This window comes from Saccopteryx leptura, chromosome 5 (assembly GCF_036850995.1).
Source record: "Saccopteryx leptura isolate mSacLep1 chromosome 5, mSacLep1_pri_phased_curated, whole genome shotgun sequence".
NCBI lineage: Eukaryota > Metazoa > Chordata > Mammalia > Chiroptera > Emballonuridae > Saccopteryx > Saccopteryx leptura.
Window position 1 is genome coordinate 34,989,904 of NC_089507.1, and position 23,746 is coordinate 35,013,649.

The window sequence follows — 23,746 nt, forward strand, 5'->3', positions numbered from 1 at the left end:
GGACCCAGGTTGGAAACCCCAAGGTCACCTGCTTGAGCACGGGCTCATCCTGCTTGAGCACCACCAGCTCACCAGCTGGAGCGTGGGTCGCTGGCTTAAGCACAGGATCATAGACATGATCCCATGGTCGCTGACTTGAGCCCAAAGGTCACTGGCTTAAGCTCACGGTCACTGGCTTGAGCAAGGGGTCACTCAGTCTGCTGTAGCCCCCCAGTCAAGGTACATATGAGAAAGCAATCAATGAACAACTAAGGTACAGCAACAAAGAATTGATGCTTTTCATCTCTCTCTTTTCCTGTCTGCCCCTGTCTGTCCTTCTCTATCTTTGTCTCTCTCTCTCTGCCTCTGTCTCTGTCTCCCTCGCTGAAAAAAAAATCTTCTACTTTTTTTATGATGGAATAACTTGTGGCAGGTCAATGCCCTCAGTCACATAAGACCTGAAAAGCCAGATAAAACACAAGAAACACCTATGTAAAGGCATCTGATAGCTAATGAGACCAGGCTAGGGTCTCAGAGAGAAGATGACTACAGGAGAAACAGCCTAGGCTCTGCAGATGCTTTTCCTTTATGGAGCTTACTGATTCCTGGTGTGGTGTTGGAAACTGGGAATCAGAAACATGGGGCCACCAGAACACGGGGCCACCAGAACACAGAGCCACCAGAACACGGGGCCACCAGAACACAGGGCCACCCGGACACGGGGCCACCTGGACACGGGGCCACCCGGACACAGGGCCACCGGGACACGGGGCCACCAGAACACGGGGCCACCAGGACACGGGGCCACCGCAAAGAGGCGGAGACATCAGTAGAGTTTTGGCAATCCCACAGCAGTAGGGAGACCAACATGAGCCTTTTGGTGCTGCCAAAGAAACTCGGTGGTAAGGGGTCAAGTAAGCAGTGAGAAAGGAGACAGAGACAAGTGGGCCATCACTGGGAAAGATGCCCCTCAAGGGTTTGCCACAACGAGCAAGAAGCTGAAGAGCTCAGCAGAAAACCTCCACAAAGTGAAGTGGGAATTTCAGTAATCCTATTGTCCCCAGAAGAAAAATATTAGAGCTTGGGATTGCCTGAGGAGGAGTGGAATGCAGTAAACATCTCTGTTCTCAGAGGGCCCACTGGAGAATGGACCCCCAGAAGGGAAACAAACCAGAGGCCAGTGGAGCCTTACTAACATGCCCTATATACCCAGCAAAATCAGCTCGGCCTCGGGTCGGGTCAAGGCGATCTGTTCACACTTCTATGTGCCTACCCTCAGGAGAAAATTTGTTGCCCCCACTGTTAGCCTTCAGCTCCTTCAGGTTTTGCCTCAGCTGCAGGGAGCTGCCTCACCCAACGCACACTCTTCCCAGGAAGGACCACATCCAGTGACCGATGGAAGTGGGGATATACAGCCAATGCCCAGCTATCAACAGGGATAAGTTCTGAGAAAAGCATCAACACTATTATCAGAGGTGCCAAAATGAAAGACATACAATACCAAGTATTAGGGTGAATTCGGAGTCACTGCCATTTTCATACATAGCTCGTAGGAGTATAAATTGGTACAACCACTTGAAAAACTCTTTTGCTTAACAAATACATAATCATGCTCAAAGACATATACAAGAATAGTCACAGCATCACTATTCATAATAGCTGGAAACAACTCAAATGTCCATCAACAAGAAAAATATGTTGTAGAATCAGGTATTAGAATACTATACAACAATGAGAATAAATAAACCACAAGAAAATGAAAATATAACAAATTTCCTTTTATAAAAAAAGTTTTTTTTCTTTTCCAAGTGAGAGAAAGGGAGATAGAGAGACAGACTCCCACATGTGCCCTGACCAGGATTCACCCAACAACCCCTATCTGGGGCCAATGCTCTGCTAATCTGAGGCCATGCTCGCAACTGAGCTATTTTTAGCACCTGAGGCAGAGGTTCCATGGAGCCATCCTCAGTGCCCAGAGCTGATGTGCTCAAGTCAATCAAGCCATGGCTGCAGGAGAGAAAGAGAGAGAGAGAGAGAGAGAAAGGGGAGGGGTGAAGAAGCATGTGGTTGCTTCTTCTGTGTGCCCTGACTGGGCATTGAACCCAGGACATCCACATGCTGGGCTGATGCTCTACCACTGAGCCAACTGGCTAGGGCTATAATGAATTGCTTAACACAATTTTAAGCAAAGGCAGCTAGATACAAAACAAGTACATACTGTTGGGATTTCATCGATATCCAGTTCAGAAGGAGGCAGAACCACCTAAGGCACTAGAAGTCAGGAGAGAAGAGGCTGAGATGACCAGGAGGGGGCGTGAGAGAGGTCCTGGGATGCTGTCAATGTTCTATCCTCGATCTGGACGCTGATTACCTGGGTCTGGTCACTGTGCTAACGTTTATCGCACTGTACACATTATTTGTATGCACCCTTGTATGAATGGCAGACTTCAATGAAAACTTTTAAAAATGCAACGGAACACAGACACCTACATTGCTTTCCTTTCTCCTGCTCCGGTGAGAAGCAGCTCCTGCTGATGTTGCTGCTCTCAGTTTGGTTTGTAAACTGGGAGCATTTGAGGAAGCCGGGCCAGGAGGCGTTCACCATTCCCAGGACGGATTCGCAGCCCTCCTTCGCAGCCTCACAGAAGGACCGGCAGGGCAGGAGTCCGTGACTGGAAGAAAAGGGAAAGCTGAAAATTAATATTTGTACAGACCACTTACTGAAATAATAATGAAATTGAAGTTGGCCACCAGGACTGCAATGTTATCTTAATTTATATTTACCATGCCAACAACTTAAGTTTCTACATTCAAATCCTATAACAAGAATATCAGCCACCCTCATGTTACGGTTCTATAGGGAATGAGCTAGTTCCAAAACACATCATTTAACTATCTTCTGTAGTAGCATCGACTCACAGTATTTATTTTTTTTGATTTCCCATGCTAAAGTGACTTTTTCAACAATAACAACAAAAAACTCTACCTAATATCAAAAGGAGTAAATTAACATGGACATGGAGGTCTAACATGAAATTGAAGGCCCCTAAATTGTAAAGGCAGAAATGGGGCACAAAATAGGTTGACCTCATTTCTCTTTTTTCCCTTTCGGAAAGTCAAACTATGTCTGAGAGGCAGACAGAAGGTTGTTCTGTAATTTCCAAGGCCTTCCCAGAACTCAGTGATTTATCTACAGTTATAAGTAATGTATTTATCTACAGTTTATAAACAGTTATTTATCTTCTCAGGCTTTGATTTTATCTTCTGTGAAATAGAAAAATGCAGACAACTATTAATGGTAAGAGTAACGATGCCCCCGAGCTTGTCGTCATTCATCTGACACCCAACAGTTCTGTCTGGGGACTAGGATGCTACGATGCCCAGGCCAGGGACTTGTTCATTCTCTCACAGACCCACACGGCTTTCTACGCACAGCTGTAGACTGTATTTCTCACCCTGACTGGTGAGCAAGCTGGCAAAGGCATTACAAATGGTCTCAAGAAAACTGAGAAAGAAAATATACATATCGGTAGAAGCAAACCACGCATTTCACCTACACTTCACAAATGTAGGGTCACTAGAATATTTCAGAGCCACACAATATTAGCTCTGTAAGAAACCTTAAACAACACCTAATTCAAAGCCCTCATTTGAGACAAGACCTGATTCTGGGACCCACTGACGGCCACACAGCTTCTTACTGGCAGAACTGGGAAGAGAAGCCAGCCATTTCCACTTTCAGTCCACACTCTATCTACTCTCCTATATTGTCTATTCCATAGAAGGGCTCAATAATGGGGTTTTAAAAGTTTCTTGAGCAAACAAGCACATTTACAATACCTCACTCATTCTTCTACAAATGTCAAAAACCTAATGAGATGAGCCAGCCACTGAGTTAAAATAGAACTGATAGAGCCCCATAAAAGAATCTTGGGAGAGAGACCCTGCCACATATAAAAATGAGGAAACAGCATACTCAGCAATTACTCAGACCCAAGTGCTTTTGACTTTCCTCTCAGAAACTTGCATTAAAACTGAATATCTAGGCCCTGGCCGGATGGCTCAGCGGTAGAGCATCGGCCTGGCGTGCGGGGGACCCAGGTTCGATTCCCGGCCATGGCACATAGGAGAAGCACTCATTTGCTTCTCCACCCCCCCCTCCTTCCTCTCTGTCTCTCTCTTCCCCTCCCGCAGCCAAGGCTCCATTGGAGCAAAGATGGCCCGGGCGCTGGGGATGGCTCCTTGGCCTCTGCCCCAGGCGCTAGAGTGGCTCTGGTCGCGGCAGAGCGACGCCCTGGAGGGGCAGAGCATCGCCCCCTGGTGGGCAGAGCATTGCCCCTGGTGGGCGTGCCGGGTGGATCCTGGTCGGGCGCATGCGGGAGTCTGTCTGACTGTCTCTCCCCATTTCCAGCTTCAGAAAAATACAAAAAAAAAAAAAAAAAACTAAAAAAAAAAAACAAAAAAAAAACTGAATATCTTTTAGAGTCCTGATATTCACATAGTTATCTACCTACACTAATATGTAATTAAATTAGTTAGTGAAGATGTGGAAGAAGGCATTTTGCATTTGAAAGATCAGGGTCAGGGCATAAGATATGAACTCATCCAGGTAAGTACCTTGGTGTAAAGATAGTACCTGACTGCCATTCGGGAAATATATTACATATTTACAGGACTAAGAAAGTACCTCTCAAATGACATATTCTATCTTATTCCAGAGAAGTTAAAGACTATATTTTTGTCAAATGAAACTTGCGTACATGTTTGATGAAGGTAGAGAACGCAGAATTCCTGTGCAATTGCTTACACTTGCTAGACTCGGTTCTAAGTATTTTGTGTGCATTAACTGACTCATTTCTCACTGCAGCCCTAGCGTTAAGTACTATCATCCCTAGTACCCAAAGAAAGGAACTGAAGCATGAGAGAAATAAGAGACTTGTCCAAGGTCTCTGAGGTAGTGAGAGTCAGAGCCAGGATTCAAACCCAGGCCGACTGACCCACGGACCCGCTCTATTAACTACCCTTGAAACACACTGAAGTAAAGGATGGACAGGTTTCAAGGGTAGTTAAAACTTGATAGGCACTTTCCAAGTGGACGAGCCATACACACAAAGGCTGCATTCTGCCTCTATTCTACAAACTCCTGGTTAACCTGCAACGAATCAGTATTTGCTAAGGAACACGGGGGGAAAGGTAGAGTCATTTATCTTTCCTCTCCAGGTGGAAGCAGCCCATAGTAAAGCTGCAAGACAAGCTAAGCATGGCTCTGGCATTCTTCCCTTGCCTTTTAGTCCCTGCCTTGGGGCCTAGTCTCTGACGTCATCCTGACCACGCCCACTCTAGTGCCCACCGAGACAGCCACCTCCGCCAGAGCGTTACTCACTCCTGAACATTTTCTTCCTCTCCTACAATCAAAACTGCATTCCTCAAGTGAGCTGATCACAATCAGGCTTTCAAAAAAAAGAAAGACAGAAAAAGAAAGATGAAAATGACACAGAATAACTTACAATAATAGATCAATAATAGATGAACAGTTAACCTCCCAAAGGTGTCTGCATCATTATGGAAGGTTCGCCGGAGCAAAGGAATCTCGAATTAAAGGAATTTCAGATGCCATTTACAGGGGGAAAATTCATCCAACAGTGTGGGGTGGGAGAGATCACCGCAAAGCTAACACTCAGGGTCCTATTCTTCCAAGTGGTTTTCGGACCTTTCCTCACTTCTGAATCCGCACACTTCTGGATCACTCCTTGTTTTTTCTCAGAATCTTCTGGAGGAAAAGCAATGAAGTTTCACGCAAGGGCCCAGCCCACTGCTCTTCTGTTCTAATGCTGAGTTTTTAACTCAGAAGCTGATTATTATCATAGACTTTTAACTGCGGTCATTTATGGCAAGAAAGGGTACTGTATTTCCCCATGTATAAAACGCTCCCATGTATAAGACACACCTTAATTTGGTGGCCTAAAATTTGAAAAAAAAATGTATTACATAAAGTTATTGAACTCTAGTTTTATTCATCATAAAATTCATACAACTCCTCATCACTGTCAAAACTCCCATCCATTAGTTTGTCCTCATCTGTGTCTGATGATGAATCACTGTCTTCATATATTGCCTCGTCCTCAGTTCCATCTATGGCATTTAAAATGCCACAACCACTGTATAAGACGCACCCAGTTTTTAGATCCCGCGTTTTTCAAAAAAGGTGTGTCTTATACATGGGGACATACGGTAAGTCCACCCCTCAAACTTTCTCATGGCCGCTTCTCACTGTCTGATCTGTGGCAGCAGTCCATTCACACCAAGACTCAGTTTCCTCATTTGAAACATGAGAGGTTTGGAAGAGCTGAGTTTACATGGTCCTTTTACCACTAACATCCCATAAATCAAAATTTACCCTTTAACACGGTGCTTCTTAGGGAGCAATGATAATCCTGCCAGCTTTGCTAAATTTCAGAAGGTAACAGACATTATTTCTCTAGGTTTGTTTTGGGAGTATATAGATACATTAAAATGCCATTAGGGCTTCCATTCTAAAAATAGGTCCTAAGAAAAATGTCTAGAGTGTTTCCAGACAGCTCTCTTAAGAGGTGTAACCAATGGAGACCCATAAGCTTTAAACTGCTGAACAAGGGCATGTGAAATAGTGATTGAGTATTAATAACCAGCAGCCCTTCCAAACAGTGGGCAAAATGAGGAGCCATTTGTTCTTGCTTTGCATGAAATTCAGCTTCCTAGGAGGGTTTGAAGTATTTTGCTTTCATCACATGGAACAGTGTGGTGAGATAGACCACACTGTTTTGGAATATAAGTGTCTATATCCAAGCAACAAGCAGACTGGCATCCGAACACAGTGCTCAGCACAGGGCAGGCGGCAGTTCCGGCTATCAGAACACCCTTGTAGAGGTGGTGATTATGTTAAATTGATGTGTGAACTGCACTTGGTATTGTGCAAAAGTCCCTAACACATTTCAACTAGAGTTTAAGCAGGAAACAAAAACAGATGTAATTATACTATACAGTGATAGTGAGGTTTTTATAGTATTTCCACTAGGAAGGATATTCTAAAATTATTTAGTTACAAAAAACTTGGAGATTTTACCTAGGCACTATTAAGCCAAACTGACTTCCCACAAGTTTTAAAGTTTATTTACAAAAAAAAAAAAAATACAGATTTTTATTGTGTTTTTTTTTTAACTTTTCCCCATCTCGCCAAAAAAAAAAAAAAAACTGTATAGATTTTATCTGCAAAAAGAAAAGTTCAGATTTTTAAGTTTTACAAATCAACCTGACCAGATGGTGGCGCAGTGGATAGAGCATTGGACTGGGATGTGAAGGACCCAGGTTTGAGACCCCGAGGTCACTAGCTGGTTTGAGCAAGTTCACCAGCTTGAGCCAAGGTTGCTGGCTTATCAAGGGGTCACTCAGTCTGCTGTAGCCCCCTAGTCAAGGCACATATGAGAAAGCAATCAATGAACAACTTAGGTGCCGCAATGAAGAATTGATGCTTCTCATCTCTCTTTCATCCTGTCTGTCCCTCTCTCTGACTCTCTCTGTCTCTATCACAAAAAAAAGTTTTATAAATCACTTTTTCTAACTTTTGAACTACTTTTTGACTTATAGAAAAGTTATGAAAACAGTACTGAAAGTCTTCATATATCCTGCATCTAAGCTTGCTCAAGGCCAACACCCTACACAACTACAGTTTAATTATTAGAACCAGGAAATTAGCATTGGTATAATATCTTTAAAGTACCTTGCTCAAGTATCCCTAAAATCTCTATTCAGAATCACACATGACATTTAGTTGTCACCTTTTATTTTTGGCAAATAAACTAAACTTTAAATCTATTAGGAGCCCTGGCCACTTGGCTCAGTGGTAGAGTGTCAGCCCAATGTGTGGAAGTACTGGGTTCAATTCCTGGCCAGAGCACACAGGAGAAGCGCCCATCTGCTTCTCCCCCCTCCCCCCTCTCCTTTCTCTCTATCTCTCTCTTCCCTTCCCGCAGCCAAGGCTCCATTGGAGCAAAGTTGGCCTAGGCGCTGAAGATGGCTCCATGGCCTCCACCTCAGGCGCCAGAATGGCTCCAATTGCAGCAGAGCAATGCCCCAGAGGGGCCGAGCATCGCCCCCTGGTGGGCATGCCAGATGGATCCCAGTTGGGTGCATGCGGGAGTCTGTCTTCCTTCCTTCCGGGCTTCTCACTTCAGAAAAATACAAAAATAAAAAAAATCTATTAGGAGAGTTCAGGTTTTAAAATTCTTTCTTCTGTTAAAAAAAAAAAAAAAAGAGTGTGGCAGGTAGACTCTAAGATGATCTCCAGTGACCCCTGCCTTTTGCTATTCAGGGTCTGGGTAAGCCTCTCCCTGTAAGTGTGGGCTGGCCTAGTGACTTGTTTCCAACCAATAGATGGTAATGGGGTGCATAAGATTGTGACTTTCTGTTGCCAACAGACTCCCTTACTGGCTTTGATGAAGCAAATTGCTGTATGGGAAGTCCCACATAACAACGACTTGTCAGTAGCCTCTGGTAAACTGAGGTCCTCAGTCCAATAGCTCTTGAGAAACGAAAATTCTTCCAACCATCACAAGAACTAAAAGTTGGATCATTCCCCAGTCAAGCCTTCAAGTAAGACCCAACTCTGGCCAACACCTTGATTGTACCCACACGACAGGCCCTGAAGCCAAGCATCCAGGTAAGTCCCTGCCAGATTCCAGGTCCACAGAAACTGCGAGATAATAGATGGGTGCTGTATGTTAAGCAGCTAAATGTGTGGCAATTTGCTTTGCAGCCATGGGTCACTTTGGTATCTTGCTTGGTCGGAGACATGCTGTTTAGCTGAGACTCATACAATCATTTTTAAAAATACATATATATTCCTGAATTTGTGTTTGTTAAGCTGAGCTGTTAGCAATGCTTACAAAGTCATAGTCTCAGCAAGCTCTTAGAGCTGCAGATTTGAGTCTTGAAGAGAATGTTAATGCTGGAAGGGGCTTGCAAGGTAATTTACTCCTATTTCTTCCTTTTATCCTATGAGGAAACTGCAACCTAAAAAGAAGACCACATAGCCAGTTGCTATGTCTCCAGTCAGCGCTCCCAAAGGCCTTACCCAGCTGGCGTCTGCTCACCAACGTGAGCCACAGGTAACACAGGAACGTAAGTCCACAAATGCCACTGGTGCATGGCTTCAGCACTGCCACCAGGAAGCACAGACAACAACAGAGGCCTGCTCTCTCTGTGATGGGCCAATGGCATCAGCTCTCCACGTCAGCACATCCCGGGGGCCCTCAGAGACCTCCTAAGATGGGGCCAAAGAGTGGTAGGGAAGAGGTTCCTTGATTCCTACCTTTACTAGACGTGGAGATAAAAAAAATGTTCAAGGGAATGTTTGTATATGTCATTGTCTCACATTGAAGAAAAATAATGGGAGAAGTCAGGGTATTTTGGGGTCACATCAGTCTGAAACTCTTTAAAACCCAGGACTGTGTCTGTCTTATTTTTCATGTGAAACAGCCAGGGTTCCAGGAGGAAAGAAATGAGCTGCTGAAACAGGGTCACTGCCTCACACTTAGTGACGGGGACCCCGAGGAAGCAGCTGGCAGGCATAGAGCAGGACGCTGAGACAGGTGGCTGCTAGCATCCCAGACTTCAGGGGCAAAGGGAAGGGGTAGTATTGGAACTTACAGAAAGCCACGTGGGAAGGCTGCATGATAGGAGTCATAGCCTCTCCTAGGGGGATGCAAACAACCCCAAGAATCTGGCAAAGAAACTAGGGCGTCACTACCCAACCAGACTCCCTTTCTAAACTCCAATGCCCTGTCAGGGCCTCTCTTCGGCTCAGCCCCACAGGAAGCAAGAAAGTAGCCATTGTTGACATCCTGTCAGATGGAGAAAGGTGGGGAGTGGATATGGAGAAGTAAATGAGAAATAGCACACTGCTGCATGCATCACCCCTAGGGGGAGCTCCACAAACACTTGCCAAGGGATAAGATACCAGTGACGTGTCATAAATTGTTAAACTATTATTCTCTTGAAATCTGTTAAGATTGTTTTCACCACAGAAATCAGCAAATGCTACATAGGATAGTTTTGTTTTGTTTTTCAGGAAGCCAGTTTACCAGCACACCACTGCATATGTGTATAAATCCTGTCACCTCCTCCAGAAAGAGATCTGTTCCATCTCCACTGAAAAAAATGACTGTCTTATAATTCGTGAACCAGATCAAGATATTATGTTAATATCAACTCATTATCTCCCAGCATCACTACGACCACCTTTTTTTTTTTTTTTTCCTGAAGTGAGAAGCGGGGAGGCAGTCAGACAGACTTCTGCATGCACCCGCCCATGATCCACCCAGCATGCCCACCAGGGGGCAATGCTCTGCCCATCTGGGGTGTTGCTCTGTTGCATCCGGAGCCATTCAAGTGCCTGAGGTGGAGGCTATGGAGCTGTCCTCAGTGCCCAGGCCAACTTTGCTCCCATGGAGCCTTGGCTGTGGGAGGGGAAGAGAGAGTCAAAAAGGAAGGAGAGGGGGAAGGATGGAGAAGCAGATGGGCACTTCTCCTGTGTGCCCTGGCCAAGAATCGAACCCGGGACTTCTACATGCCGGGCAACACTCTACCACTGAGCCAGCCAGCCAGGGCCTCAGCACTCCTTTGACATGCACGATTTTGCTGGTGGTAATACCATCTACCCAAGACCTCACCATTTATGTGTAATTTTGAAGTACTAATTTTACTTCCTCAGACTTCTTCAAATCCATTTATTCTCTCTCCATTTTATGTTCTAAGAAAATCAAACTAGTTGCAGTTTCCCTAATACCAATAGATGTAGATTATTACTTTATCTGAAATACCTTCTTTTTCTACCTTGTCCACATGATAAACTTCTATTCATCCTCTAAAACCCAATTCAGCTGTTACCACCTCCTTGGATGTAGGTTTTTCTAATAATGCCAGCTGAAAAGAGGTCTTCCTTCTCTGTGTTACCCTACACGTTGTAAACTGACCACACTGCACAGCCATTTAATCGGTTTCAGGTCTGCCTCCCTATTATGCTGAGTCTCCTGGAGGCAGAACCGTGTGTGATTCATTTCCACACACACACATACCCCAGCGAACTATGTGCCCAGTGCATTGTTGGTACAAATAAGCACTTGATGAAAGAATAAATAAATTGGTAACTTTGTTAACATCCTTGTTGAATGAGCTGATGTCAGAAGCTGAGAAGGAGCTCCCTCCCAAGCTCTAAGCCTGCCTGGCAACACCTCCTCCCTCTCCCTGATGTCTGTCCCCCAACACTCACATCCTTGCCGACAGCACCTGCTTGCAGGACTGATTCCATCAGGCCCTCTTCCCCACTCCTGTTAGTTGCCGCAGGATGTTCAGAATATCCTGGTCTCCCTCACTTTCTAGATTCCCGGATCCTGATAGATCAAATGTGATCTTCTCAGTGAGGTTTTCCTGAGCAGCACTGTGCGGAGAATCGCGTCCCTTGCCACCACGCCCCCAGTCTCCCAAAGCTGCTTTGCTGGATATTTTCTATTGCACTTATCACTATCTGATGTACATTTATTTATTTAGTTGCTTACTTACTTACTATTTATTTGCTTATTGCTTATCTCCTTTCAATATAATACAGACTCCATGAGGTCAAGGATTCTTGTCTATTTTGTTTGCTACGGTATCTCTATTGTGTACAGTCAGCACTGCATAAATATGTATCGGAGAAATGAATGAATCACATTCCAAGGATAATGTGATGGCCGGCTTGGAATAAAGCTCTCAGTGGCAAAGTTGGGAGCAGAGCCATCGCTACCAAACTCCTAACTTAAAGGGCTCAACAAGAGCTCACACTGACCCTGTTCACCAGATCCCCTCCCCTCCGGGCCAGCAAATTCTACACATGCTGTTCAATCTTGAAATATCTCCCATGTAAGAGGAAAACATCAGTAAAATTGCTATGAATGGAAACCCTACAATTAAATGTCTCACAGGCCAAGAGCAGGCTGTGACCCTTAAAATAGAGAAACTCGAGGAAATACCAACAAATAAACACAGCTTAAATTAAGATGGGTGTGAATAATGTAAAACCCACACAGCCATCCCTGAAAGAATATAAAATTCTATACTCTTCTAAACCAACATGAGCCTGATTCTCATTAATACTTGGCATACTTACCAGAGCCCATGGGATAGAGGATTAACACATCACCAAAGAAACTTGCAATTGTTCAATTATTTCTGCAGCTGCTTTGATTTTTGCACATTATGAAATGACGCCTTTAATACAGATCTTTGAATGAATTGAATCACAAATATTAAATCTAAAGTCTAGCCACATCCACATAATACCAAAGAATTATTGAGAAAGAAGTCAACAAACTACCCCACTGAGCTTTATGAAATAATGGGCTTGCGACACCATCAGTGACATGACAAAGCATTTTCAGAAAGACTTGAGCTGTGATGGCCTGATGCTCTCTAGCTTTATGTCTTTGTAAAATTAGTTACATGAGCTGTCTGACTGCCTATCACCCGCACTTGCAGCCATTTCGGCTCAGCAAATGGAACCTTACTACCAACCATTGATATTTTATGTATAACACCAAAAAATAAAAATAAAAGAAAGCATCTGGGTCACCCTTGTTGCCTGCGACTGGAAGGGAACTGTGATACAATATGCCGCCTAACCAGTCAGGAAACCAGCCCTGCTGTGGCTACAGAGACTGCTGTCTCCAGGTTAGCGAGTAAAATCAGGGGAGTAAGCAGCAAATGACTTCCAGAATAGTTAGTTGGTAATAGCAATAAAGCTTATCTTTTTTCTTTGCCTACTGACATATATAATTTTTTTTAAATTATGATTATTGCCCTGGCTGGCTAGCTCAATGGATAGCGTGTTGGCAGGCATGCGGAGGTCCTGGGTTCAATCCCTGGTCAGGGCACACATGAGAAGTGACCATCTGCTTCTTTTCCCCTCTCTCTCCCCCTCCCCTCTCTCTTCCCCTTCTGTAGCCAGTGGCTCAGTTGGTTTGAGTGTCAGCCCCGGATGCTGAGGATAGCTTGGATGATTAGAGCATTGTCCCCAGACGGGGTTCCCTGGTGGATCTGGTCTGGGCTCATGCGGGAGTCTGTCTCTCTATCTGCACTCCTCTCATTTAAAAAAAGTTATTATTATTAAAAAAATTTAATTCTGTACTGTTTCCATTTATTCCTAAATGTGACCCAATAGAGTTCTTGAGACATAAATTAAAGTTTTAGTAAAATCAATTAGCAGTATGTAATTATCCTCCATTTAGAAACAAATAATAAAATAAGCTTATGGTAACTTTATATAATTTCTGAATTCTTAAAAAAAATGTTTTAAATCAAGATATATTTTCCAATTGGCTTTTAAGATGCTTTCAGGGTTGTGTTTACATAGGAGATTGGCACATACTGTCTTATAAAATAACATATTTAAGAATACAGCAAGCCTTCTAGAATTACATTACAGGCAAATTTGTTACTTTTTTACTAAAACATTATCAGTAAAATTCAGCTCATAGATAGTGTGGCAACATAATAATATGCAGTAGGAGAAACTGTGAATATAAACTGGATAGTGAGGAAAAGGTTTCCTAATTCTCAAATAGAAAACACTTTTTAAAAAATTCATTTCAATAACAACTCTGATGCCGATCTTGATTACTCAGTATTATGGCCATCTTTAGTAATTTGCTGAAGTCAGAACAGAAAAACTATACATCAATTGTGCGTTTGAAATTTGACAGGAAACTTTTATAGTAACTTTAAAAAATGAGCATTAGAGTGCAGGGTCATCTTTCCAGGAAACTCTGACCCTTCTAGGGACATCTAAGGAGGGTATTGATAAGAAATTAACAAATTATGCCTTCCAAAAAGGAAATTTTAAATATCTCTTTTTTTTTTTAACATTTTTTCCTTCTTCTCTACTGACTCAAACAAACAAACAAACAAACAAAAATATGCCTAGAACTTTTATTTACTTATCAGGATTTAATCAAAAGCAAAAGCTTAAAAGATGAATCTAAAGTGAATGGAAGATATCAACATAGCAGAGTTCTAATCTTTAAACTCCTTTGACCCAGTGTCATGGGCCGCTATGAATGTACCGGGCCCTTAGTTCAACAGAGAACTAATCTGCCAAACCTGGCCAGTTGGTTCAGTGGTGGAGCACTGGCCCAGCATGTGGATGTCCTGGGTTCAATCCTTGTTCAGGGCACACATGAGAAGCAAACATCTGCTTCTCCATCCCTCCCCCTCCCCCTTCGCTCTCTCTTTTTCTCTCTCTCTTCCCCTCCCGCAGCCATGGTTCGATTGGTTTGAGTGCCTCAGCCCCAAGCAGTGAGGATGGCTTCATGGAGCCTCCTCCTCAAGTGCTAACAATAGCTCAGTTGCAAGCATGGCCCCAGATGGACAGACCATCGGCCCTAGATGGAGGTTGCCAGGTGGATCCAGTCGGGGCACATGTGAGAGTCTGTCTGTCTATCCCCCCTCCTCTCACTTGAAAAAGAAGAAAGAAAATTACTAAAACAGGCTGTATTCCACTGAAATGTTTCTGGCAAGTTCTCATCAGTCAGGTTAAAAACCTTAGTGATAACATTCATCATATCCCCAGACAATTTCATATGCAAATTTATTATCCACCAAGTTCTTACTTTAGTTAAGCTAGAATTTATTTTCTGTGACTGTTAATGATGGGCCCTAGCTTTGTCCTATGGAAGCATACAGAAGAGTGTGCCCTTCCTCCAGGCCATGGCCCCGAATCTTTTGAGGATGACCACAGTGCCCACAGGCTTCATCCCTCCAGGACCCTCAACTATTCTTCACATGAACCAATTTTGAATCATGATCCAGTTCATTATTCTCTAGACGTTTTATAATTGTTTTGTTTCTGGTTAAGTCTAAGATTTTCAACTGTTGTTGGCCTAAAGTCTTTTTAATTGAGTACATAATAGTCAATATTTTTTTAAAAAGCACTGATCCCCCAAGCTAATCCTCAGGAACAGTTTTGTGCTTCTTCCCCTAATAGGTCCAGGATTTTGAAAGCTTGAGAAGAGTCAGTTATGATACTTTAGCTGGTTGGTCCGCCAACTGAAGCCTACTAAGAAAGAAGCAAAACCATTTCTGGGAATATCATCCAACAAACTTTCACATTGTGATTCATTTTATATGTATAAAATTTGATTTATACATGAACTTTAAGGAACATATTAATTATACTAAATAATGTATCACTATAGTCAACATATTTTGAGCTTTCATTTACCTAAACATTTAGAAGGCTCCCTAAATAAAGAGCTTATTCATCCATTCCTATAAATGTTCATTGAGCACCTACTATGGGCTGGGCACTGTTATGAATCCTGGGTATACAGTGATACCATGGTCAATTTCTCCTGTACAGTGTCAAGTTCTCTACCACTGTGCAGTTTATAAATAAGGCAGGCGTCATACAGACAAGCAAAGAGAGAGAAAGATAATCCTCTCGGGAGAGCTGCTGAGGGTAGTCAGAAACGATTTCTCTGCAGAGATGTCTTTTGAGCAAAGGGCTTACTGGAGATGATAGATCCTTAAAGGCAAAGGGAACAACATGCGCAATTAAAATGAGAAAGAAGTTGGCATTTTTGAGAAATAGAAAGCCCAGCGCGGCTGGGGCAAAGTTGATGACACTAAAGGAGCAAAGAAGGCTTCCAAACCACAGCAAGGGGTTTAGCTTGTAATCTCAGTCTAGTGGAAAGCCCAGAGTAAAAGCAGGGCAATGACATCATCTAATTTGTGGGGGAGATTTTAATTGATTTTTTTTTTTTTAGAGAGAGGAAGGGGGAGAGAGAGAGAAAGACAAAGAGAGAGAAGAAAATATCAAATTGTTGTTCTACTTATTTATGCATTCATTGGTTGATTTTTTTTTATGTGCCTTGACCGGGGCTCGAACCCACAAACTTGGTGTATTGGGATGATGTTTTAATCAACTGAGTTACATGGCTCGGGGCCTAATTTAGGTTTTTAAATGATCACTTTGACAGCTAGGTAGAAAATAAATTAGAAGGTGGAAAGAGTGAGAAAAATATGCAAATCTTGCATCTATGAAAGAGGTAATGAAGTTTATACCCTCTCGGAAACTCACACACCATCCTTGAATACTATATCAGTAGCAGCATTTATTATTTATGGAGAAGTTACTATGTGCCAGGTAGTGTAGACAATGTATGGACATTTTATGAGAATCACTGTTTGATACACACAAACAAACTATGTGAAGAGCGTATTATCAGTATCATTACAGAGGTGAGGAAACTGATGTCAGCAAGGCTAACTAAAGTTCCCAAGGTCTCATAACTGACAACCCGCAGAACTATAGCTTGGAACCAGTTTTATCTCCCCCCACTGTTTCAAGCGCATTCTCTGCAGCTACCAGCTAATTCCCTCATCTCCAGTGAACATACTTAACTGGGGAAAAGTACGTAGAGTGCTTTTGAAAAGATCATTTCAGAAAATGCATTTGACCCTCATAACAATCCTACATGGATTGAGTACAGTACGGAGACACAATCTTTCATCTCTAGTCATCTGGTTACATTAAATGTTTTTATTTACTTTGACAGATATTAAGAATTTCTGCTAATGAGCCAGGGGCACAGCAACACTTCAAGGGGGAAAATCAATAGCAGAACATGTCAAATATTTAATGTTAAAGCCTCATTTCACGAGCAGAGCCTCTCCACTAGGAGTAGGGTAATGACAAGCAGCAGGGTCTCCTGGGTGTCTTCCTGAAGCAAAGCCAAGACTGGACCGTCCAGGCCAAATCAGCCAGCCCCCTCCGAGCTTTTTTTTTTTTTTTTTTTTTTTGTATTTTTCTGAAGCTGGAAACGGGGAGAGACAGTCAGACAGACTCCCGCATGCGCCCGACCGGGATCCACCCCGCACGCCCACCAGGGGCGACGCTCTGCCTACCAGGGGGCGATGCTCTGCCCCTCCGGGGCATTGCTCTGCCGCGACCAGAGCCACTCTAGCGCCTGGGGCAGAGGCCAAGGAGCCATCCCCAGCGCCCGGGCCATCTTTGATCCAATGGAGTCTCCTTGGCTGCGGGAGGGGAAGAGAGAGACAGAGAGGAAGGAGGGGGCGGGGTGGAGAAGCAAATGGGTGCTTCTCCTATGTGCCCTGGCCGGGAATCGAACCCGGGTCTCCTGCACACGAGGCCAATGCTCTACCGCTGAGCCAACCGGCCAGGGCCCCCTCCGAGCTTTGATAAAGCTATAGGCCTACTGTTCAACAAGGTGGGAAAGGGTGATAGTTATACCCCAAAAGCATGGGGCTACAACACCTGCTTCCTCTTTCCAATGCAGGACCTTCAGGGCACCTTGTGTATCAAGTCATCTTGAAACTTCTGTTATTACCCGGCCTAGGAATTGTGAATTTCTCTCTAGCTGCTCGCTGATGTTTCTAAGCTTCGCCTTCTAACTCACACATTTTTTAGGGTTACCCAGATGGTTTATCAGCTAAATCTCTATATTTTGAGGGACATTTCACTGAAGCCATATCTATTATACTCCACTTCAATTAGCCTGTGTTATAGTACCATGAGGCACACATTTATTAAATACCCTGTGGTCTAAAATAGACAGTTAAAAGTCCACGGTTATATAATGTAGTTTTAATGGGTATCTCAGGTCTCAAAGGAATCAAGTTAAAAACAATACCATTTATACATCCCACTACATCTTTTTAAATTAAATTTTAAATGTTATTAAGTAGCTATTTTCTCTAATATGAAATATAAGCAATTCTCTGTTATTTGAATAGTAGAGAAAAATTAGTATAAAAGTGTACACAATGATTTAATATAACAAAAATGTGTTCAGCTCTAGAATTCTTTTCCACACTGTGTTTTATTTATCTCAACCTTACTTTGGCTTATTAAATTTAGCACGCAGGTCCCGTGCACATCATACATGATAGTAGGAAGCACTGGTCTGAAAGTATAATTATAAAATTAAATATGATGATAAATGTAATAACAAAAAATAGAACAAGTCCCAAAGGATACCTGAAAACTGACTATAAATTATTATCCATTATAAAACATGAGAAAACTCACATGAGAGCATTTCTCAGGATGACCCAGGTCTGGAGAAAAACAAATTTAACCTAAAAATGCCCTAACAACTGTGAGCAGCTTAACTAGAGTTTTGCAATTAATTTAATTGAGAGCAGAGACCGAATTACAATAAGGATGATCAGAATGAAGTAAGAGTCTCCTGGAAGCTGAATGCACTCTCTTCCATTGTCTTATTTATGCACGCACATTAGTCCATAGAGAAATTAAAGCAAAGAGATGTAAGTGAAATTGGTTTGAAATTAAGGAGAAAGGAACTAGAAACCAGTTCTAGCAGACTTCAGTACGCTACCTAGTTTTCTTTTAATCGAATTTTTTCCAATCCTTCAATACTAAGTACATGTCATAAATACTTTTTGTGCTCTCAATTTTATTACTAGTACTTCCTCTTCTTTTCAATTTACCAGCTGATAACTATCGCTGTGTTCTATTGAGCTGTTTCTAAAAGCCCAGCACTATTCCAAACTATTTGTCATTTAAAGCTCCCGTGAACCTTGTAAATACAACTATTACTCCCATTTTACAGATGAAAAGGCTGAGGTATCATGTTTCTCCCTAGCTTACTTTCTAGCCACTGCAGTCTGTACAATGGTGGTTCCGAAAAGATATGTCCATGTCCTAACTTCTGCAACCTTGAATGTGACCTTATTTGGAAAAAAAAAAAAATCACTCCAGATTAATTAAGTTAAGGACCTTGAGAAGATGAGACCATCAGGATGGGCCCTGCATCCAATGACAAGTGTCCTCATAAGAGACAGAAAGAAGTCACAAACGCACAGAAGAGAGGGCCACGTGAAGATGGAAGGAGAGAGAGACTGGATTGATGTGGCCACAAGTCCAGGAATGCTTGAAACCGCCAGAAGCTGACAAAGGAAGGAAGAGAAGCCCCTTTAGAGTCCCCATAGGGGACTTCACTCTGCCAGATTTTGGACTTCTAGCTTTTAGACAAATCAGAGAATAAAGTTCTGTTGTTAAAGCCACCCAGCTTTTGGTAATCTGTCACAGCAGCCCTAAAAAATGAATACAACCAGCCTGTCATACTGCCCCCGTTCTAGGAACATCAGGGGCCTCTGTCCGACCATCCCAGTGTCCCTCCTGGGAAAACTTACTGGGGCTTCTCTTTCTTTTTACCGTGAAGGCCCCTCTTCCAGCAAAACCTGCCTGAATGCTGTGTCTGCTAATAGTTCTTCACTTACTTCCACAGTTCAGAATGGACTGTTTCTATTCTACCTCGTTCTTATTCTCTGACAATGCAGGCTTTTTCCAGTTAAAATCATAAATGGTTTTGCCTATTGGGCACATATTACACACTAATTAAATTAGTACAAGAAACATGCAGTCTGTTTGCACTTGAAATGCAATTCATTCTAACATACTATTCTGAAAGCTCCTTGTTTCAATTTAGAAAATAATTGTGATTAATATTTTAACACAAGCTTTTAAAATGTATACCTAGGTAGCATACTCAAGTGTTCCAAATATTCTCTGACAGACTCTTCATTGATTTATTCTATTGAGAATTATTTCTCATCCTCTTTAATACTACACTGGGCAGTCTGTCTCTCTTCATCCACCCTTCGCCCTCCTTGCCCTGTTAGGAATTCCAGTGTTGACCGTGAAAATCACCCAGCATCTGACAGATACTGATTTAGTCTGATGAGCTCTGGGACTTCGGAGCTGATGATATTTAGATGATATTTTGGATCTTATCTGTAGAGCTCCCATTAATTGCATCCCCTTGCCCAATGGTGGTTGGTGAGCTCACTTGGTGGGAGGCCCCGGTAGATGAAAGGGAAGGTCTGGGTATCTGTTCCCTCTCTCTCCCTGCAGCACTAAAGGGCTGGCAGCGACCATAGTCCTTTGCCTGGGGTTGCAGCACTGGGCCTGTCAGAACCTCCCTCACCCATACCTATAACTATCTGCAGGTGTTACCCACCCTTTTCCTCCTTCAGGTTATAGGTGGTAAAACTGCATCCCCCCTAGTGAGGGCCCCTGGTGCCTTCCATTCCTTATTTGTTCTCTTGAGCTTAACCACTCCTCCATAAACAGCCGCTTTAATAAACCCTTTCCCACCACCCCTTAGAGCAGGGGTCCCCAAACTTTTTACACAGGGGGCCAGTTCATTGTCCCTCAGACCCTTGGAGGGCCAGACTATAAAAAAAACTATGAACAAATCCCTATGCACACTGCACATATCTTATTTTAAAGAAAAAAAAAAAAAACCAAAATGGGAACAAATACAGTATTTAAAATAAATAACAAGTAAATTTAAATCAACAAACCGACCAGTATTTCAATGGGAAATATGGGCCTGCTTTTGGCTAATGAGATGGTCAATGTGCTCCTCTCACTGACCACCAATGAAAGAGGTGCCCCTTCTGGAAGTGCGGTGGGGGCCGGATAAATGGCCTCAGGGGGCCGCATGCGGCCCGTGGGCCGTAGTTTGGGGACCCCTGCCTTAGAGTATGCTGTCTTCTGCCAGACCCTCACTGAAGAGTGACGAGCTCACAGCTGATAGCATTTGTAACCTACTAAATAATTTCTTCACGTAAATAAAATTATTCAGGTTTTCAAAAAATGTCTAGTTTAAAAGAATTACAACTGGCTATCACTAGTGTGGCTTTTCTTTTCCCCTTTTTCTCCTTTAACAACAATAACAACCAAAATGTAGTAGCTTGGGGCCATTTTGTTCCTCTTGGACACTTCTGCTACAACTGACTGTTACCACTGAGTGGTTGCGGTCCCAGCATACCTGTCATCGCCGTCACCGATGCACTCCGGGAAGGCCAGGCTACAGCCGAAGAGCATGATGTGCTGATAGCAGCTGAGGCGGTGGAGGTACAGAAAGAATTTGAGGAACTTCTCCAGCTCCATGTCTTTGACGACGGAGGAGAGAGGCGTGAGCGCGCTGTGGTAGGGCAGCATCTGACACTGGCTGTGCGTGATGTTCACGCAGACACCTGGAGTCGAGATCATTGCATTTAGGAGCAGACACGTCAGAATCATATGTTTACAAACTCATTTGATATAAAAGGTTAACTTGTTAACAAAATAAAATAAATTCTGTAAGTAAAAATGATTATACAATACAATCAGACATTGTACATATATATCATACATACATATAAGACTATGTGTGAGGGGCACACGTGATAATGAAATTAAGCTACTTATATTCACAGAGGCAGAGCATCCGTGTCCTGGGCAAATGTGTGGAGATAGAAATTGGTAATCATTATTCTAGTTCCCAGCTGAGCAGGGCAATATGTATTTTTTTAAAAAAATCTTTAAAACATGCACATCATTTGACACTTAATATTATTTCTTAAAAATTGATCCTGAGGAAATAACTGGGATTGTGAACATGGATTCATCTACAGAAATTTTCACTATTATATAGTTTTCCATTTTTAAACAATAAAAATCACCTAAGCATTCATCAAAGGGGATTGGTTTAAAATATTATGGAACAAACAACAGAATGCTTAAAAATATGAAAGACGTTTTAAAAGTCTTTTGAATCATCCAGAATGGTGCTTAAATTATAATAAATAAAGTTAGCATGTCACAAAACAATTTGTATACCATGATCCTGTTTTAAAACACACAATTATACAAGGATTTCCAACCCTGACTATGTCAACAGTTCAGGGTCAGCCCATATCCTCAGGTGGCGTTTTCTCCTGGCTGGCTCTTCCCCTGGGCACTGCACCTCCATGTCCCTTCCTTCTTCTCCACTCCATACATTTGCATAGTTGGTCTCATATAAATCAAAATATTAATATGGGTTCAAATGATGGTACATTCTCTTACTGATTTATATAAGATTTATTACTTCATTTAAAAAAGAATTAAAATTTGGTTATTGTTTAAGTAGGCTACTGTTTAAAAGAAGAATCTTCAGGCTTTGGACACACAGTGGAAATATCAATATTAATTATGTAGCTGGGGAAAGCAAGAAAAGAAAAGAGTTCAACAAGAAAGGGAACAGTTCTTCCAATCACTACGTAATTCCCAGTCAAGGAAATGAAGAGAAAAATCTTCCTAAGGCTAACTTCATTTTAATAAAGATAATGTTAAAAAAATAAGGCTGTGTCTCTGATAAGATGGCGAGACAAACCCTTTGATCTGTAACACAGAATAAATGCACCCTATCACAGGATTCCCAACCCCCTTTTCTACTTCATTCATTCAGATAGGTCACCTCAAAGAGCCTCTCACGTCTTCTCTAGAACACTTCTAAGTGCATTGCCTCGTCTCACATTTCTGACAAACTGCTCTGAAAACCACTCAAGCCCTATAGGAAGTCGTACCCCCAAATGACCAGATTATAGCCATTAGCTCAAAGACTTACACTTCATGAAAAGGCACAATTTGCCATATAATATTTGTCAACAATATTTATTGATTAACCAAAATATGCTGAGCTCAGTGGGGCATGATCAAAATGGAATTTTCACTTTGATAGGCAACCAATGACATACAGAACTTCTCTATACGCTAGAGCCTAGAATACATGGCAAAAAAGATGAAGGGCACAACACTTTTGTGGACCTTATCCAACTCAAAAACAACATGGGGAAAAAAAAGAGACAAAAATCCAAATAAGAATCTGCAGACAGAATGCAAATAAACACACACATGCATGAACTCAGCTTTGCAGGAGTGCTGAGCTAGAGAGAGTTCTGGCAAGTTTCATGAATATGACATTCAAGTCACTCAGTGAGGGAAGTTAAAACACATTGCAGTGTGGGAAAGCACCATAGACGGGGAAACATGCAAACAGGAGACTTCAAACAAACACAATCGTCTGTATGGTGCTGCAAACAGAGACACTTGCTTATCAGATCTGAGAGCAAATTTTTCTCCCTCAAAAACACAAAATCATTTGTGGAAATTTCAGTCTTAGGAAAACAGTTGTTGAAAGCTAACCTCGTATCAGGCATCAAAAGAGCTACTCAGAATTCCTCACTCATAACTATGTCATTTTCACAACCCAGTTGAGTTATAGTATACACAAGGAAACAATTTTAGAAAGACTAAGGTATCTGTCCAATACTGCACAGCTATAATGTGGGAATTCCAGTTCTTCAAACCTATGTCTTCTTAGTAACTTCTGTTTGGAGTCACCTGAGGCTAATGAAAAGGGGGTTATTACATTAAAACGTTATTAAAGGAGATATTTTGGCCCTGGCCGGTTGGCTCAGCGGTAGAGCGTCGGCCTGGCGTGCGGGGGACCCGGGTTCGATACCTGGCCAGGGCACATAGGAGAAGCGCCCATTTGCTTCTTCACCCCCCCTCCTTCCTCTCTGTCTCTCTCTTCCCCTCCCGCAGCCAAGGAGACTCCATTGGATCAAAGATGGCCCGGGCGCTGGGGATGGCTCCTTGGCCTCTGCCCCAGGCGCTAGAGTGGCTCTGGTCGCGGCAGAGCAACGCCCCGGAGGGGCAGAGCATCGCCCCCTGGTGGGCAGAGCGTTGCCACTGGTGGGCGTGCGGGGTGGATCCCGGTCGGGCGCATGCGGGAGTCTGTCTGACTATCTCTCCCCGTTTCCAGCTTCAGAAAGATACAAAAAAAAAAAAAAAGAGATATTTCCTAATGGCTCATGAAAAGAAGAGGCTAAAAAGCATATA

The 23,746-nt window shown here is 42.7% G+C and overlaps 1 protein-coding gene and 1 non-coding gene across 2 annotated transcripts in view; both read right to left on the reverse strand.

Annotated features, from left to right (window-relative positions):
- The window catches only part of CORIN (corin, serine peptidase), a 204,709-nt gene that overhangs the window by 112,916 nt on the left and 68,047 nt on the right, over positions 1-23,746 (reverse strand). Inside the window, exons 5-6 of the mRNA XM_066385953.1 lie at positions 20,868-21,075; positions 2,470-2,651 (exon numbers count right to left, since the gene is read on the reverse strand). Of these exons, the coding sequence (XP_066242050.1) occupies positions 2,470-2,651; positions 20,868-21,075 (390 nt within the window). The remainder of the gene's footprint in view (positions 1-2,469; positions 2,652-20,867; positions 21,076-23,746) is intronic.
- On the reverse strand, positions 17,157-17,232 carry TRNAT-CGU (transfer RNA threonine (anticodon CGU)). Its single transcript has one exon. It is a non-coding gene; the product is annotated as a tRNA-Thr (tRNA).